General features: G+C 41.9%; 2 protein-coding genes across 3 annotated transcripts; one reads left to right on the forward strand and one right to left on the reverse strand.

Moving 5' to 3' along the window:
- Positions 1-202: 202 nt before the first annotated feature.
- Positions 203-2,544, reverse strand: rbm11 (RNA binding motif protein 11). The gene is made up of 5 exons (XM_021618728.2): positions 2,297-2,544; positions 1,536-1,698; positions 1,211-1,289; positions 1,014-1,110; positions 203-869 (listed from the first exon to the last, which is right to left on the reverse strand). The coding sequence occupies exons 1-5, from the start codon at positions 2,387-2,389 to the stop codon at positions 519-521; spliced, it is 783 nt and encodes a 260-aa protein (XP_021474403.1). The 5' UTR covers positions 2,390-2,544; the 3' UTR covers positions 203-518.
- A 398-nt stretch (positions 2,545-2,942) lies between these two features.
- Positions 2,943-17,865, forward strand: lipia (lipase, member Ia). 2 transcript variants are annotated; one of them, XM_021618726.2, is made up of 12 exons: positions 2,943-3,086; positions 10,172-10,235; positions 10,533-10,903; positions 11,029-11,137; positions 11,250-11,351; positions 11,461-11,550; positions 11,730-11,897; positions 12,212-12,301; positions 14,136-14,244; positions 14,349-14,522; positions 17,092-17,261; positions 17,583-17,717. In XM_021618726.2, exons 2-11 carry the CDS (start codon positions 10,181-10,183, stop codon positions 17,210-17,212), a joined length of 1,389 nt encoding a protein of 462 aa, XP_021474401.1. In that variant the 5' UTR covers positions 2,943-3,086; positions 10,172-10,180; the 3' UTR covers positions 17,213-17,261; positions 17,583-17,717. The 2 variants fall into 2 exon arrangements, with proteins under 2 accessions (XP_021474401.1, XP_021474402.1); XM_021618727.2 differs by lacking the exon at positions 17,092-17,261 and having other exon boundaries at positions 17,583-17,865.
- The last annotated feature ends 230 nt before the right edge of the window (positions 17,866-18,095 follow it).

Here is an 18,095-nt window from a genome sequence, read left to right on the forward strand (position 1 = left end):
CTGTCTGAGATATTGCGTGTAACCAACGTACTAACGGACGGAGACAGATCCACAGTCCCCTCCCCGATTTCATGGTGGCGACAATGAGAATGATGACAGTTATGCCTAATTCTGTCACACAGTTAGAAGTGCTGCTCACGTTCCAATAATCTGTGGTAAAAATCACTTGAACTCATAAATCAAAATTGCCAAACATTTAAGTTCCTTTAGGAAATGTGCAATTTATTTGGTGTAAACACACCAGCAGACGATGAAACAGAAAAACAGTCAGAGGCATATGAAACAAAACTGCGTAAACAGATATATACATATATTTGTACAGGAATATTCAAAGGAATACTGTGGGCTATATTTAAGAGCAGCCGGTCTTTAATGGTTGTACAGTGTTTGTGCATTTGTAAAGCTGAGAAAATGACCATCCACACAACCGCACAGCTTGTGGGCATCTTAGTATATTAGCGTATGCTACACGTTTAAACTTGATGACCAATGCTAATAGTTTAGTTGAGTGTATGTGTTCACTTTTTGCATCTGTTCCTGTGCCTCTGCAGTCTGCTCTCCCTGCTTCGTCTGTGTTTGCGTAGCTTCGCAGTCTCCACTTCTCCTTGCTGAGCTGTCTGCCTCTTAGGCCCTTCACTTTGGTGAGCTGTCTGCTTGCTGGGCTGGGTAGAGCTGGGAGGCAGGGGGAGCAGGAGGGCCTGACCCTGGCTGGGACAGGGGGGTCGTGTAAGGGCCCATTGGGGATATCCTGGCATTGGCCAGGGCAGCAGGGGGGCAATAGGCGGACACAAGGGTGACGGGGGGACATAGTAGTGAGGCTGGGGAGGGGTGATACTCAGAGGGTACTGCTCAGAAGGGTAGCCACGCACCTACAACACACAACAAAAAACTGCTAGTCAAGCACCTAATTTGTTTTACAAGGAAAGGGGGATATCTAGTCAGTTGCACAACTGAATGCATTCAAAGTACTGAATGTTGAAAATATCGCCCTCTAATTCCCAGGGAGTCCTCACCATGTTGCTCCAGTGTAACTTGTCCTGGCAGGAGACGCTGCCATCAGCACGCCCTGTGAAGTGGAACACAGATGACTCTGGGAGGCCTACGTTCATACTAAGAAGAATAAACAGACGGTCAAGCATTAGATACAATCTGTTCATAACATTAGCCAAAACGAAGATGTTCGGATATGACATGGTCTGGCCCGATTCACCTGGGTGTGTCATGTGAAGGGTCATCACGGTCATCCTCTGTGCCTTGAGGTCCAGATCCCCCATCCTGGTGGGAGCTACCTACAGGGGGGCAAGGGGGAGGGCCTAAAAACCTCCACCCTACCTATCTACAAGGCACTAATATCCCTAAGTAGCTGAAACAACAGTTACTTTAAGAACACAACCTGCTTCATGTACAGAGCAAATTATGAATGAATAGGTTTTGGAAATGTCCTGATGCTAAATTGCTGCTCTGCAAACTTCATAAGTCCAAATGTGTGAGTTGAAAGCTACAATTCTTAATGATGATACAAAACAATGGCCTACCGGTGCCGTACTGCAGCCTGATTTGACGGCCAAAGAGCCAAGTGCCATTCAGCAAGGCAATGGCATAGGGTACAGCTTCAGCATGCTTGTAATACACAAACCCATATGACCTTTGGCGACCCTCGCGGTCTCGGGCGATGGTGACCTTCTTCAGTGGCCCAGCCTGAAACAAGGCACGATGTAAAAGTGAAACACCAGACACAGATAATGAATTATTTTTTACAGATAAGACATTATATTGCTGTGCAACTTCCTTTTTGTTGCATTTCACCTGTGGCCACCAACATTACTGGATGTGGCCTTATCCTGATTCTCAATCTTATCATCTCTGCATGTTTTTCACATTTAGTGTAAAAAGTGCTTTGGCTTGATAGAAATCAAACCAATGACACTACCGCATGAAACATACGAGAAACGAATTTGGCCAACATGTATTTTAAATTGAAAACACAACTTAACTTCCACCGACAGAGAGAGCCAACTGCCAGACCTGCTTAGTTGGGTTGCAACCACTGTCACCAGGGGGTGTATTCATTATGCCAATTCTGTTGCAATCGTTTCTTAAACGGAAGAAAACAGAACGAAACGGTGAATGACATACCTCAATTTGTCGAATAGAAACTCTCGTTTTAGTTGCAACTGCTTGGACTAATGATTACACCCAGACAGGCAGACAGCTCAGCTGGAGTAAACGCTAGTGGTTTTATTTCACCCACACATCCATTGCCAAGTTTTTGAGCCTGTGGAAAATAGGAGCCTACCTGCAAAAATAGCTCGAAAATAATTTCCTCATTAGCTGAACTGCCTAAATTAGCCACAAAGACAGTTTTGTCTGCCTCTTTTTGGATCTGCATAATGGTCCTCGGAACCTGTTGAGTTAAATTTCACCAGCTCTGAAGACCCCTAACCTGCTGCTAGATCAAAATTACATTGATCGGCGTTTGCCGTAAAAAGGATGCCAATAACAGTACATTGCGACATCTGAGGTATACAATTTGTAACACTAGGGGACGCTGCTGCTTATCCGAAGGTCCAGGTGACAATCTGCCCATTAGTAGCGAAAGTTTTCAGAGCGCAAAAGGTTCATCCTGTGCTAAACATTTAATGATCAAAAGTTAAAGTTGATTGCAAACCAAAATTATAACAGAAAAAACACAGAATTACTCCAGAATAACTCTGTGTTCCTTATGCTCAATGTTCAACTTTTGACAAGAGTTTCAGGATGTGGAAAATAGAACTCAACAACAGCAGTAGAAAGGTAAGTCAAAATGTCAAGAACAGTTCTGATTGTTCTACTACCTGCTTGGAGAATAACTGGCTATCAGCCCAGCCAAAGTAGGAATTTGTCATTTATATTCAAGATGTCCTGGGGCAGGGGGGTGTGGTCAGGCCTGTGGGAGTAGAGAGAGGCAGGGAACAGTGGGAGTTTACTCTGATTTCTCACCTTGTCCACTTCCTGGAATGAGCACCGGCACACAGCTATGCAAACATGAAGAGTCTGGACCTCTTGACACACTGAGTCCGGGGAACTAGCGCTCTCAAGGTAACAAGGTAAGACTTCCACAATGTCAGTTCTTCTCTGCTTGTCTCTCTCCCACTCCCTATATTTCTCCCTTTATAGCTTCTTCTGAAGTATTCTTGTGTAATAGAGAGGATTGTTGGCAGGCTACAGCCTGTAGAGTATGGAGAATTGCATTTTCTCAGTGTTTTTATTCCTTTGTAAACACTTACAGTCTAATAATAGAAATAAAGATGTGTCTGTGAGCAACATGTGACAGGGATTCGTCTTCTGCTTGTGTGAATTATTAACTTTTTGTTTTGGTGATAACTCAGATATAGCTCAGTGCCAGTGGAGGCTGCTGTGGGGGCGGACGGCTCATAATAATGGCTAGAATGGGAGTCAATGGAATGATATCGAACGTGGTTTCCATGTTTGCCGCATATGACAAATACATTTGATTTGATACCATTCCATTGAATCCATTCTAGCCATTACTATGAGCCGTCCTCCCCTCAGCAGCCTCCATGCACATTTCCATGCGAGTTTTGAACACACCCACAAGGATTCACACTGATAACCATGCAATCATTGTCACAGGGTCAATGGTGTCATTGTCGGAAACCTGTTTTTCCTCTCTCGCTCTCTCTCTCTCTCTGTACAAAAACATAGATTCTATGGCATTCTCATGCACACACAAAGTGAAACTGTACAGGGAGGGCGAGGCAACTTGGAAGAAACTGAGTTCCAAAGAATGCAATGATAATGCGCATGCATCCATGCTGCTAATTGGGAAGGTGTCTGTGCTGATGTGTATGCCAATTAGTGGTGGGCACCAATATCAATAATTGGATATGATATCGATATCGTTTGAGCATGGCATATCATGATATCGGTTTATCCTTGCTGTTCTCACTCTAGATGTAACGTCACTTCATGCACAGCACACACGCAAGCACCTTCCGACATCCATAGTTATAGATCAGTGGTACAATTTGTAGCCTTCCTAGCGATCAATCCCTGTATATACTGTACCTTTATCAGTGGGCCAGCTTAGAAAATCAATCATGCACTTTGTGATAAAAGCACCAAATTTGGCACAAATGTAGATTTATATACCCTGAAAATATTTAGATATGGAGCCACCCCAGATTTGGCCCCTGGGGGGCGTGGCAACTATCTTTCAAAATAGCTGCCGCAATACCATTATGAGATGATGGCGCCACATTTGGAACAGAGGTAGATTTATGGATTCTTAGAAGATGTAGGTATCGAGAAACACAGATTTGGCCCCTGGGGGTCAGTGGTGGCCATTTTTCAAAATTACAACTCTGTAATGCAATGTTACATTTCTTAAGGCCTTTTTTAGATACATCTACCTCTGTGCCATCTTTGGTGTATTTATGTAGCTTGAAATTTCTGCAATTGGAACAAATTTAAAGGCACAGTTTAGTATGTCTGGGACTTTTGGTGGTGACTGATCTGAGGCAGCATTGAGTAAAGGTGTACTATACACCCTTTCAAAAGAGATGAGTACAACATCAAAAGCCCTGGAATTAACCAGCTAATTTACTAGGGGCTATAAAGCAAAGGTAACTCATGGCTTTGGATCGCATCTGATATCCTGTATTCATGTACATAAACCAATGCTGTACATCAAACAATGGCAGGCGTGTTATAAAATTGTTAGGATATGTACACAAGGGTCTCTAAACTATAACATACATTATAACATCTAGCCTAATTGGGTGTCAATGGCATTTTGTAAGATGGCTGCCATGGTCTCCAGGGGCCAAAGCTAAAAAGTGTCAGGGTACATACTGTACATACACTGAGTGTACAAAACATTAAGGACACCTGCTCTTTCCATGACCGACTGACCAGCTGAATCCAGGTGAAAGCTATGATCCCTTATTGATGTCACTTGTTAAATCCACTTCAATCAATGTAGATGAAGGGGAGGAAACAGAATAAAGAGGGATTGGTACTAGGTGCCAGCGTAGGGCTGTTGCGGTGAACGTATTACCGCCACACTGGTGGTCATGAGTCATGAAGGCAATTCGTGGTGACCATTAAGTCACTGTAATTGCGCTTTTCCAAGCTCTGATGCTGCTGATGGTCATTCGTAGCATACCGAACTTGCTAACTGCCTGGTACTCAGCACTCTATTGTCCCTCTAATCACTCTGACATCAATGCAAATGTAATCGATGAGCTCATGTTGCACAGCATTTCTATAGGCTATGGAATTGTGTGAGAAAACAAAGTGATGGCCTCTACTAAAAATAGGAGGATCCCATCAGCTTTCTATAGAATAGGCTTACTATATTTATTTCTCAACTTTGCTAATATTAAACATATTGTTTGTCTTTAGAACAGGAGTATAGCCTACCTGTCTGGCATGAAAATTAACCACAGGAAAAGCATATTTTTCTAATCATAGTCGCACACCTCATGTAGCCTAGCCCAAAGTGGCCAAATAACTTCTTAAAATGAAGCACATTAACCGCTTACAAGGGGTTTAGAGCCTAACTGGCATACATAAGCAGTATGTGAGTTTCAGGATTGGGAAATATAATTTTCACCCAAAAAATTCCCCTTTATAATAAAAGCATTACATGCATAATCGCATTTGCAGTCACTTTTGATGATGGTGTTTTGGGATAATGGAACATTGGCGCTTATAGCCTACTGCCATGTTTGCATTGTTGCGCTTATAATTTCAAGAAATAGCTTAATGGTTTATCAACATTTGAAGCTAAATGTTTGTTTCTGTTGTGTCGGCCACCTTGCGTAAAAATGTTTTTTTTTATGCTAGTGGTTGTATTAATTTGGGATCTATCGCACCCCACAACTGTCTCAGACTATGTTTGGAATATTTATTTCTTGCACAGAATAGAATAGGTCAACTTTTGTACTATGGGGGATAGTAGATTGACATAAACTAGTGCTTTTGCTGTTCGTTAGGCATACTCATCTTGTTGGCTAAGGAAATCTTCAATATGCACCTCGGATTTGGATAAGGAAGTGCGCAGTTGCGTCTCCAATGTGTCTGTCTTCACTTGTAGCCTGTGAGAAAGACCCGATCATGTGACGGAACCATGTGCGTGAGAGGCGCTTCGAATTGTGCAGCACTGAGGGAGAAAAGTACAATGCAGCACTCCGGGACGCAAAAGGCATGGATTTTTTTAGGGTGCATTATGGCCACAAAGGGGATGCCGCCGTGAAATTCAAGGCATTATCAAGTGCTTGTCAAATTGTGAATGAGACTATTAGTGTTTACATCCTGCACAAAAAACAAAGCAGAGTTCATGCCTTTCAAGCAACTTTAGAGTCTCACCATGCAGCCTTACAATGTATTAAAAATCAAAACATATAGCCCAACCTTTGTAGAACAACTAAAGTTGCATTAATAATTCTAAATTATGTCACTCCCTGACCTGAGAGAGCCTTTTTATGTCTCTATTTTGGTTTGGTCAGGGTGTGATTTGGGTGGGCATTCTATGTTATTTTTTCTATGTTTTTGTATTTCTTTGTTTTGGCCGGGTATGGTTCTCAATCAGGGACAGCTGTCTATCGTTGTCTCTGATTGGGAATCATACTTAGGCTGCCTTTTTTCCCTGTTGTAGTTGTGGGTAGTTATCTTTGTTAGGTGCACTATAGCCCCTGTAAGCTTCACGGTCGTTTCCCTGTTTTGTTGGCGACATTTTACATAAATTAAAAGAATATGTACGCTCACCATGCTGCACTTTGGTCCACTTCTTACGACGCCCGTGACAAATTAAGTATATAGGAGTATCTATTTATTTGTTAACCGCTCAACACAGAATAGCCACATGTGCACACTCCCTCAAATCGTTTGGAAAATATTCATATTTTATTCAGCTTCGTTCAATTGTGTTCTTCATACTATAATATAAAATAATGCCACGGAATTATAAGCAAATCTTGTCTGCTAAACTAACAAGTGTACCCCACAGCCATAAGGCATAGCCACATAAGGACCTAACATAAGGACAACTCAGAGTATGCTATTCTTTTTCTGGCGTACCAATTTGTGTCAAGAACTGCAACGCTGCTGGGTTTTCACGCTCAACAGTTTCCTGTGTGTATCAAAAATTGTCCACCACCCAAAGGATATCCAGCCAACTTAACACAACTGTAGGAAGCATTTGAGTCAACATGAGCCAGCAACCCTGTGGAACACGTTTGACGCCTTGTAGAGTACATGAGCTGGCGAATTGAGGATATTCTGAAGGAAAAGGGGGGGAATTCTTAATGTTTTGTACACTCAGTGTATCAGTCTGTGCTAAATTTGGTGTGTTTATCTGAAAATAGGCCTTCTGAACTGAACTGTGGCAATTCTGTAAGATGGCTGCCACGGCCCCTTGGGCCAAATCTGTGGTTGGTCTATATCTAAATCTTTTCGGGGTACATCAATCTACCTCTGTGCCACATTTAGTGTGTTTAACTCAAACAAGGCCTTCAGAATTGTAACATTGTATTACCAACAGTGGCCATTGTGTAAGGTGCCACAGCCCCCCGGGGCAAAATACGTGGTGGAAACAAATTTAGAGCCTTTATCTTAAAATAATTATAAAATAATGGTACTATTGGCAGCCATTTTCATAGATAGCTGCCACGGCCCCCAGGGGCCATAAATGTGGTATCTACATATTTAAATATTTTCAGGGTACATACATCTACCTCTGTGCCAAATTGGGTTTATATATAAAAAAAAAGGTATTCAAAACTGTACCATTATATTACTGACAGTAGCCATTTTGTAAGATGGCTGCCACGGCCTCCGGGGTCCAAATCCGTGGTGGCGCCATATCTAAATATATTTTATTTATTCAGTGGAGCCCAATTGAAACCATGGTCTCATTCACAATGGTGCCCTGTGAACAAACAACTCACAACATGATGAATCAATAAAGCATCAAAAAAAGTAACTGTAAGATAGAGCAGATACAGACACACCACATCTCAACAACACTAATAAACCACCACAATCAACCAAGACACTTGCAGGTCTCAGTGAATTCATCCCTCATCAGCATTCTAAACTGCTCTATTTGCACCAGGGATTCAAGATTTAATGAGGTTTCTAAATTATTCCAAACGTTCCAGGCGTTAAAACTAAAGGGTACCTAGGTTGGTAGAAATTTAACCTAGGCAAGTCATTTAAGAACAAATTATTATTTACTAGGATGGCCTGCCGGGGAACACTGTCTTGTTCAGGGGCAGAATGACAGCTTTTTATCATGTCAGCTCAGGGATTTGATCCAGCAACCTTTCGGTTACTGGCCCAACACTCTAACCACTAGGCTACCTGCCTCCCCTGTGAATGGGTTTGGTGCCCCGTATTTTTATACTTTGACAGGGAAGTGAGATATGTTGGAAGCTTGTGCAAAAGGGCTTTGTTAACAAAAAGGAAGAAATTGGGTGCTCTACGGGAATTAAGAGAGGTCTAGCTAGCTCTGTGACAAATTTGGTGCCTTCTTCTCAAAACAGCCCTCCTGAATTGTAAAATAATATTATTGCTTGCGGTCTTTTTGAAAAATGTCTTCCATACCCCCAGGGGCCAAATCTCGGGTGGCTCCATATCTAAATCTTTTCAGGGAGCATACATCTGTGCCAAATGTAGTATTTTTATCACAAAATGCACGATTGTTTCAGATTTTTCCGCTTAGCCCCCCCCATGATAGGCTACTGTTATCCTTCAAGTGTCTTGCCATCATTGCGTTCTGACCAACTCCAGAGGCAAACACCCAAACCACAGCCACATAGAAGTTGATTGACACTCAAAGCTGTCAATCAAGCCATTAACCCATAAGTGCCTACTAAACCCATGTTACATCCTACACTGCGCTGTGCTGTGCTCTGTCCTATGCCGTGTGAATCCTTGTCTTAATTAAACCCAACTCAACGGTAATTCACCTGTCTTTCATCTGTGCCCTGATCAGCACCTGGGAGCAAACCCATTAAGCAATCCCAAACCTAAGAATATACAGTCCACCAAGTCTATTTACATTTACATTTGAGTAATTTAGCAGAAACTCTTATCCAGAGCAACTTACAGTTAGTGCATTCATACACAAATCCTCTCAAAGGCTCTTAATTTAGTATTTTTAACTGCCTGCTGATGGGCCATCAACAGGTTTCCCATTGTATCCAAACTGATTAGGAAGGTTAGGCCTCCGGAACATTTGATACCTGGCCCAAAGGGCAATTAGTAAACAGTTGTCTGAACTTCACAAGCTGTGGATGTGAAGTCTATACAGTTGTAATGTTATTCATTCAAACAGATATGATGAAGACGGATATATAGATTTTCCTTATCATTGCCCATCACTAACACCTATCACTATTTATAAAAAGGGTTAAATGTGGGATGAGTCTGAAAGAATGCCTTTCTTCTCTTCAGTCATTTTGTTGTAACAACGAGGAAAGCCACACACTGATGGTGATCACACACTACAGAAGACAACCTAGTAAATGACCTAGTGCTAATCTGTAGTCAATTTACATGACCAGAGTACTGATTTGCTAATATCCATGACCTTTTCTGATGACAGGTTGACTTTCCAAATAGAGGATACTTCTCATTTCTCCGGTTCCAATGAAAAACAGCTCACTTGTATTAGAGAACTCCCCCATCTTGAAATCTGATATCCTTTGCATACACTGTTAGGGAAAAAAAATGCTATCTAGAACCTAAAAAGGTTATTCCGCTGTCCCCAGAAGAGAACCCTTTGAATAGCCCTTCTCCCTGGAACCAAAAATAATTAACTTATGGGGACAGCTGAAAAAACATTTTGGAACCATATTTTCTAAGAGCTTACTCTATGAGTTCAGACATGCCCTTATGCACTTAGTACTGCATTGACGCAGTGAAAGGAATGCACCATATCGTGTCCAGTAGTACACAAACACACCATAGTCACCCAATGGGAACACAGAGAGGGACAGAGATATTCAGCTCAGTCAACTGGTCGCCGAGCATAACCCTCATGTCAATGTACAATCAAGTAGTGTTGCTTTAAAATAGTTGGAGAAAGAGATTCACCCTGTTTTTGTAACATTTTGCAACCACTAACCATTGTAACAATAGTCTTATAACTGGCTCGTTGCAGGTCTGAAGGATGTCCTTTTGGTGGTGCCTGGCACTGCTGCTGGGATCTGTTGCAATATACCGCGGTATGGTGAACTTACACACACACACACACACACACACACTTTAACTGCGTAAAACCTAGGGTGGGGACATCAAATAATACTCCCCCAGCTGTTGGAAGATCTTATGGAAACTTTAAGACATCATTAAAATAGGTTGTTTAGCCAGTGTGGTTTTTGGTGGTGGTCATACGCACAGTGAAAGCAGTCACTGACAGGAAATATTACTTCTGGAACTTCCCATTCAACAATGACCGTGATTTTCCTTTCGGTCTCTTTTTCTCTCTCTCTCTCTTTCCCTTCGACTTACTCCGTCTTCAGCCCATGAATGTGATGTGTTCACTGATCTGGACCTCCATCACTCTATCATCGGGACCAGCCTGTATGTGAAGCTGTTGCTGTACACCAGAGCTAATCTTATCTGTGGTCAGGAGCTGTCCCACCACAACCTGTCAGCCCAGCCCCTGTTCAACGTCACCAAACCCACCACCTTTATCGTTCATGGCTACCGTCCTACGGGCTCTCCGCCCGTCTGGATCCATGACATCACACAGCAGCTGCTGGCCCGCGGAGACATGAACGTCCTGTTGGTGGACTGGAACCGCGGAGCTACCAATGTCAACTACCTGAAAGTTGTGACCTACACACACGATACAGCAGACAACCTCACTGCCTTCATCAAAAAGATGCAGGTAAGAGTGGGTGCCTAGTCTGAATACTGTATCTCACATACTTATTTAGGGCCATACTTAGGGCCACATGTATTACTATGTAATAACAGCTTCATATTTATTTAGCCTATTTTTGTCTGTTTCAGGAGAATGGTGCCTCTCTTAGTTCCATCCATATGATTGGAATCAGTCTTGGAGCTCACATCTCAGGCTTTGTTGGAGCCAAATTCAATGGAACAATTGGGAGGATCACAGGTTAGAATCAGTGGAATAGATTTTCTGCTCATTCCTCCCCGCGTTTATTCTAAATAGTGCAAGCTAACACATTTATCCTACAAATGTACTGATCTGATGTGGACCTGATCAGCTCTAGATCCAGCGGGGCCTATGTTCACTGGAAACCCCCCAGAGGACCGTCTGGACCCCACAGATGCACAGTTTGTGGACGTGGTGCACACAGACATGGACGGTATGTATGGGTCTCTGCTTGCATGTTTGGCGTTCACTGAATACCAAGGGAATCGTGTATTATTGTGTTTTCTGTTGTGTATCTTCATGTGTTCATTTTGTATTACCAGCATTTGGGTTCAGGAAGCCTTTGGGCCACATTGATTTCTATCCTAACGGTGGAGCCGACCAGCCTGGCTGTCCAAAGACCATCTTCTCAGGTAAGTCTCTTGGTAAGACAGGCATAACAATCAAACTGGTTAGCCAGAGAGATCATTCAAAAATCCCATTTGCACAAGGTGTCGTCCTTCAAAGGAGACGTAGGACATGTGTATCACATAATTAATATGTTTACCGTCACAGGAATTAACTATGTCCTTTCCCCTTCCAACTCTCCAAGGGTCCAGCTATTTTAAGTGTGACCACCAGAGATCAGTGTTCCTCTATCTGGGCTCCATTAACCGGACCTGTAACATCAGGGCCTTCCCATGCTCTTCCTACACCGAATTCCTGGACGGACGCTGCATGGACTGTGATCAATTCAAACCTGCCGGATGCCCAGTCTTTGGTTATTACTCTCTAACTCCCATTAGATTAATTACTTTCTCCATTAGATTCATGAGTTTCTCCATTAGATTCATGAGTTTCTCCATTAGATTCATGATTTTCTCCATTAGATTCATGAGTTTCTCCATTAGATTCAAGCTTTTCTAATCACACGTAATCACAAAAAGTTTGCCAACTCGCCAACATCAGTGCCTTGATTAAGCTAACGTACATTCCTGAATCACACACAGTTCTTTCAGGTGAAGGCCAATCCATCTTTGGAAGACAGTGTCCCTTCACATTGACATAACATGGCTGTTTTATCTGTTGTTCCAGGGTATGATAGCATTGAGTGGAAGGATACTCTTGTGCCTCTGAATCAAACCAGGGCTTTCTTCACCACCAATAAACAGACTCCATTCTGCAGTAAGTGGACAATCATTGGCTTACATACCCATTTGACCTCTATAAAGAGAGACTTTCTGGGAATATTGCTTTGGTCTGTCTTTTTTTTAATCTTCTAACCACTTACAGTGTCTTGCGAAAGTATTCGCCCCCCTTGAACTTTGCGACCTTTTGCCACATTTCAGGCTTCAAACATAAAGATATAAAACTGTATTTTTTTTGTGAAGAATCAACAACAAGTGGGACACAATCATGAAGTGGAACGACATTTATTGGATATTTCAAACTTTTTTAACAAATCAAAAACTGAAAAATTGGGCGTGCAAAATTATTCAGCCCCCTTAAGTTAATACTTTGTAGCGCCACCTTTTGCTGCAATTACAGCTGTAAGTCGCTTGGGGTATGTCTCTATCAGTTTTGCACATCGAGAAACTGACATTTTTTCCCATTCCTCCTTGCAAAACAGCTCGAGCTCAGTGAGGTTGGATGGAGAGCATTTGTGAACAGCAGTTTTCATTGTTTTTCCACAGATTCTCGATTGGATTCAGGTCTGGACTTTGACTTGGCCATTCTAACACCTGGATATGTTTATTTTTGAACCATTCCATTGTAGATTTTGCTTTATGTTTTGGATCATTGTCTTGTTGGAAGACAAATCTCCGTTCCAGTCTCAGGTCTTTTGCAGACTCCACCATTCTTCCAGAATGGTCCTGTATTTGGCTCCATCCATCTTCCCATCAATTTTAACCATCTTCCCTGTCCCTGCTGAAGAAAAGCAGGCCCAAACCATGAGGCTGCCACCACCATGTTTGACAGTGGGGATGGTGTGTTCAGGGTGATGAGCTGTGTTGCTTTTACGCCAAACATAACGTTTTGCATTGTTGCCAAAAAGTTCAATTTTGGTTTCATCTGACCAGAGCACCTTCTTCCACATGTTTGGTGTGTTTCCCAGGTGGCTTGTGGCAAACTTTAAACAACACTTTTTATGGATATCTTTAAGAAATGGCTTTCTTCTTGCCACTCTTCCATAAAGGCCCGATTTGTGCAATATACGACTGATTGTTGTCCTATGGACAGAGTCTCCCACCTCAGCTGTAGATCTCTGCAGTTCATCCAGAGTGATCATGGGCCTCTTGGCTGCATCTCTGATCAGTCTTCTCCTTGTATGAGCTGAAAGTTTAGAGGGACGGCCAGGTCTTGGTAGATTTGCAGTGGTCTGATACAGCTTCCATTTCAATATTATCGCTTGAACAGTGCTCCTTGGGATGTTTAAAGCTTGGGAAATCTTTTTGTATCCAAATCCAGCTTTAAACTTCTTCACAACAGTATCTCGGACCTGCCTGGTGTGTTCCTTGTTCTTCATGATGCTCTCTGCGCTTTTAGCGGACCTCTGAGACTATCACATTGCAGGTGCATTTATACGGAGACTTGATTACACACAGGTGGATTGTATTTATCATCATTAGTCATTTAGGTCAACATTGGATCATTCAGAGATCCTCACTGAACTTCTGGAGAGAGTTTGCTGCACTGAAAGTAAAGGGGCTGAATAATTTTGCACGCCCAATTTTTCAGTTTTTGATTTGTTAAAGTTTGAAATATCCAATAAATGTCGTTCCACTTCATGATTGTGTCCCACTTGTTGTTGATTCTTCACAAAAAAATACAGTTTTATATCTTTATGTTTGAAGCCTGAAATGTGGCAAAAGGTCGCAAAGTTCAAGGGGGCCGAATACTTTTGCAAGGCACTGTATTTTCAATGATCAGGCGAAATGTACAAGATTAACTAGATTGGAAACATAATGAGATCTCTAGTAGGCCATTGGTCGGAGGAAATTACGCTTCTCTCTCTAAGGGACGAACTACAGGGTGGACGTTGTAACATGGAACCACGATACTCGCTGGGGCTACATCACCATCAAACTACACAATGGTGCTGAGGTGACAGAGGCAACAATAAACCAGTAAGTTACAATTTTCTCACCGTATCATTCTCAAAACTACACATTTACACACTCTGGGGGGGGGGGGGGAAGTGATTAACATTTCATTCTCTCTCCATCTTCAGTAAAGCATCCAAGTTTGAGAAGTACTCAGAGACCAGATTATTGGCCCAGTTTGATAAGGACATACAGAAGGTCTACAAGATCTCAATCACATTCTCTACAGGGAATGCATTACAGCCTAAGCTCAAACTACGAGTGCTCCGCATCCGTCTCACACACCTGGAGCGTAAAGACAGGTCAGTGTTAGTTTGTACCCTCTTTCATCTAGGGCTTCTCTCACGTGTCACTTATTTACTGTAAGTACTATACCCCTTGACTTTATTCCACATTTTGTGTTACAGCCTGATGTTTTTTTCTCTCTCTCTCAGTGAAAACATGTTTTTAGAAATGTTTGCAAATGTAATGAAAATGAAGGTATGTCATTTATGTACATAATGATTTAACACCTCTGAGTCATTACTTTGTAGCAGCATCCATTCTGTTGCTTTTTAATCCTGAAAAACTCCTGCGTTCTTAATGCTTACAAGCATGCCCATTGGGTTCCCGAGTGGTGCAGCGGTCTAAGGCACTGCATCTCAGTGCAAGAGGTGTCACTACAGTCCCTGGTTTGAATCCAGGCTGTATCACATCCGGCCATGATTGGGAGTCCCATAGGGTGGCACACAATTGGCCCAGTGTCATCCGGTTTTGGCCAGGGTAGGTCGTCATTGTAAATAAGAATTTGTTCTTAAATGACTTGCCTAGTTAAATGAAGGATATACAGTGCCTTGCGAAAGTATTCGGCCCCCTTGAACTTTGCAACCTTTTGCCACATTTCAGGCTTCAAACATAAAGATATAAAATTGTATTTTTTTTGTGAAGAATCAACAGCAAGTGGGACACAATCATGAAGAGGAACGACATTTATTGGATATTTCAAACTTTTTTAACAAATCAAAAACTGAAAAATTGGGCGTGCAAAATTATTCAGCCCCTTTACTTTCAGTGCAGCAAACTCTCTCCAGAAGTTCAGTGAGGATCTCTGAATGATCCAATGTTGACCTAAATGACTAATGATGATAAATACAATCCACCTGTGTGTAATCAAGTCTCCGTATAAATGCACCTGCACTGTGATAGTCTCAGAGGTCCGTCAAAAGCGCAGAGAGCATCATGAAGAACAAGGAACACACCAGGCAGGTCCGAGATACTGTTGTGAAGAAGTTTAAAGCCGGATTTGGATTCAAAAAGATTTCCCAAGCTTTAAACATCCCAAGGAGCACTGTTCAAGCGATAATATTGAAATGGAAGGAGTATCAGACCACTGCAAATCTACCAAGACCTGGCCGTCCCTCTAAACTTTCAGCTCATACAAGGAGAAGACTGATCAGAGATGCAGCCAAGAGGCCCATGATCACTCTGGATGAACTGCAGAGATCTACAGCTGAGGTGGGAGACTCTGTCCATAGGACAACAATCAGTCGTATATTGCACAAATCTGGCCTTTATGGAAGAGTGGCAAGAAGAAAGCCATTTCTTAAAGATATCCATAAAAAGCGTTGTTTAAAGTTTGCCACAAGCCACCTGGGAGACACACCAAACATGTGGAAGAAGGTGCTCTGGTCAGATGAAACCAAAATTGAACTTTTTGGCAACAATGCAAAACGTTATGTTTGGCGTAAAAGCAACACAGCTCATCACCCTGAACACACCATGCCCACTGTCAAACATGGTGGTGGCAGCATCATTGTTTGGGCCTGCTTTTCTTCAGCAGGGACAGGGAAGATGGATGGAGCCAAATACAGGACCATTCTGGAAGAAAACCTGATGGAGTCTGCAAAAGACCTGAGACTGGGACGGAGATTTGTCTTCCAACAAGACAATGATCCAAAACATAAAGCAAAATCTACAATGGAATGGTTCAAAAATAAACATATCCAGGTGTTAGAATGGCCAAGTCAAAGTCCAGACCTGAATCCAATCGAGAATCTGTGGAAAGAACTGAAAACTGCTGTTCACAAATGCTCTCCATCCAACCTCACTGAGCTCGAGCTGTTTTGCAAGGAGGAATGGGAAAAAATGTCAGTCTCTCGATGTGCAAAACTGATAGAGACATACCCCAAGCGACTTACAGCTGTAATCGCAGCAAAAGGTGGCGCTACAAAGTATTAACTTAAGGGGGCTGAATAATTTTGCACGCCCAATTTTTCAGTTTTTGATTTGTTAAAAAAGTTTGAAATATCCAATAAATGTCGTTCCACTTCATGATTGTGTCCCACTTGTTGTTGATTCTTCACAAAAAAATACAGTTTTATATCTTTATGTTTGAAGCCTGAAATGTGGCAAAAGGTCGCAAAGTTCAAGGGGGCCGAATACTTTCGCAAGGCACTGTATATATACATAATGCAGCCAACACTATACTTGAAAATATGGAGAGTGGTACTCAGTAATATGTTATATTGGATTTGCCCCAAACATAAGACCTTGTATTCCAAAACAAGTGAATTGCTTTGCCACATTTTTTGCAGCATTACTTTAGTGCCTTGTTGCAAACAGGATGCATGTTTTGGGATATTTTTAATTCTGTACAGGCTTCCTTTTCACTTTGTCAATTAGGTTAGTGTTGTAACTAATGTTGTTGATACATCCTCAATTTTCTCCTATCACAGCCATTAAACTTTAGTCACCATTGGCCCTGAGCGATTTCTTTCCTCTCTGGCTGTCTGTGTCTTTGTAGTGACTGGGTGTATTGATACATTTTGGATGGTGTAATTAACTTCATTCTCAAATGGATATTCAATATCTGCTTTATTTTTACCCATCTAGCAATAGGTTCCCATTCTTTGGAAGGCATTGGGAAAACCTCCCTAGTCTTGTGGTTGAATCGGTTTTTAAATGCACTGCTCGACTGAGGGACCTTACAGATAATTGGATGTGTGCGGTATAGAGATGAAGCAGTCCTTCAAAAATCATGTTAAACACCATTATTGCACACAGTGAGTCCAAACTTTTTCCTAAACGTTAGGCTTGCAATAAAAGGGGTTGAATACTTGACATTTCAGCTAAAAAAGGTTTAAAAAAAACCATTCTACTTTGACATTATGGGGGTACTGTGTGTAGGCCAGTTACAACAAATCAATGTAATCCATTTTAAATTCAGGCTGTAACATGTGGGAAAAGTCAAGCGGTGTATACTTTGAAGGTACTGTACATATGCCATCTCCACTTAGACTTTGTGTCAAGTCATTGTTTCCTTGTGTAATTTTGCATGAATGTCTCACCTCAAACTTCTCTTACACTTTTACTGTCACACACAGGCCTCTCTGCCGCTATGACGTCATTCTGGAGGAGAACAAAGAGTTGACCTTCAGACCCATGCCCTGTGAGGAGTCCAACTTCTGAGACAATAGCAGATCTACGATGTACAGAATCAGCAGCGGCCATATGATGGCTCTCTGGATAAATCGTGTGAGGCGGTTGACCCAGAGAGCTACTCACTGTCAACGCCTTGTATTCAGTGGCTTAAGTCTAGTAAGAGTCCAGAGCATTTTAAATAAGTGCGAGTGTGATGATTTGTATTTATTGCAAGAATATTGAAATGATTGTGTCTGTATCACTGTGTGGAATGATATGTAGAGGAACCATACTATAAATCACAATATTTTAATGTCAATCAATTCAAAGAAAAAGGAAAGAGCCACATCAATAGAAATTAAAATGTACTTTTTTTTACCACTGTAGACTTAGAACATGATTGGTTTTAATTTTATTTAAAAAAAGTAACATAAGCAAATATAAAATGTCTCTGTACAAGATGCTCATGAGTTAAC

Source organism: Oncorhynchus mykiss, chromosome 10 (assembly GCF_013265735.2).
Source record: "Oncorhynchus mykiss isolate Arlee chromosome 10, USDA_OmykA_1.1, whole genome shotgun sequence".
In the NCBI taxonomy this organism is placed as follows: Eukaryota; Metazoa; Chordata; class Actinopteri; order Salmoniformes; family Salmonidae; genus Oncorhynchus; species Oncorhynchus mykiss.

What these genes read in the sequence shown, in the direction of transcription:
- rbm11 (XM_021618728.2), bottom strand. Translation starts at nt 2,389, where the DNA reads ATGCAGATCCAAAAAGAGGCAGACAAAACTGTCTTTGTGGCTAATTTA. An exon ending in TTTTCGAGCTATTTTTGCAG is followed by an intron (nt 1,699 to 2,296) that starts GTAGGCTCCTAT and finishes GCCTTGTTTCAG; the next exon opens with GCTGGGCCACTGAAGAAGGT. An exon ending in AGTTACACTGGAGCAACATG is followed by an intron (nt 870 to 1,013) that starts GTGAGGACTCCC and finishes TGTGTGTTGTAG; the next exon opens with GTGCGTGGCTACCCTTCTGA.
- lipia (XM_021618726.2), top strand. Translation starts at nt 10,181, where the DNA reads ATGTCCTTTTGGTGGTGCCTGGCACTGCTGCTGGGATCTGTTGCAATA. An exon ending in GGTGCACACAGACATGGACG is followed by an intron (nt 11,352 to 11,460) that starts GTATGTATGGGT and finishes TTGTATTACCAG; the next exon opens with CATTTGGGTTCAGGAAGCCT. An exon ending in TAAACAGACTCCATTCTGCA is followed by an intron (nt 12,302 to 14,135) that starts GTAAGTGGACAA and finishes TCTCTCTCTAAG; the next exon opens with GGACGAACTACAGGGTGGAC.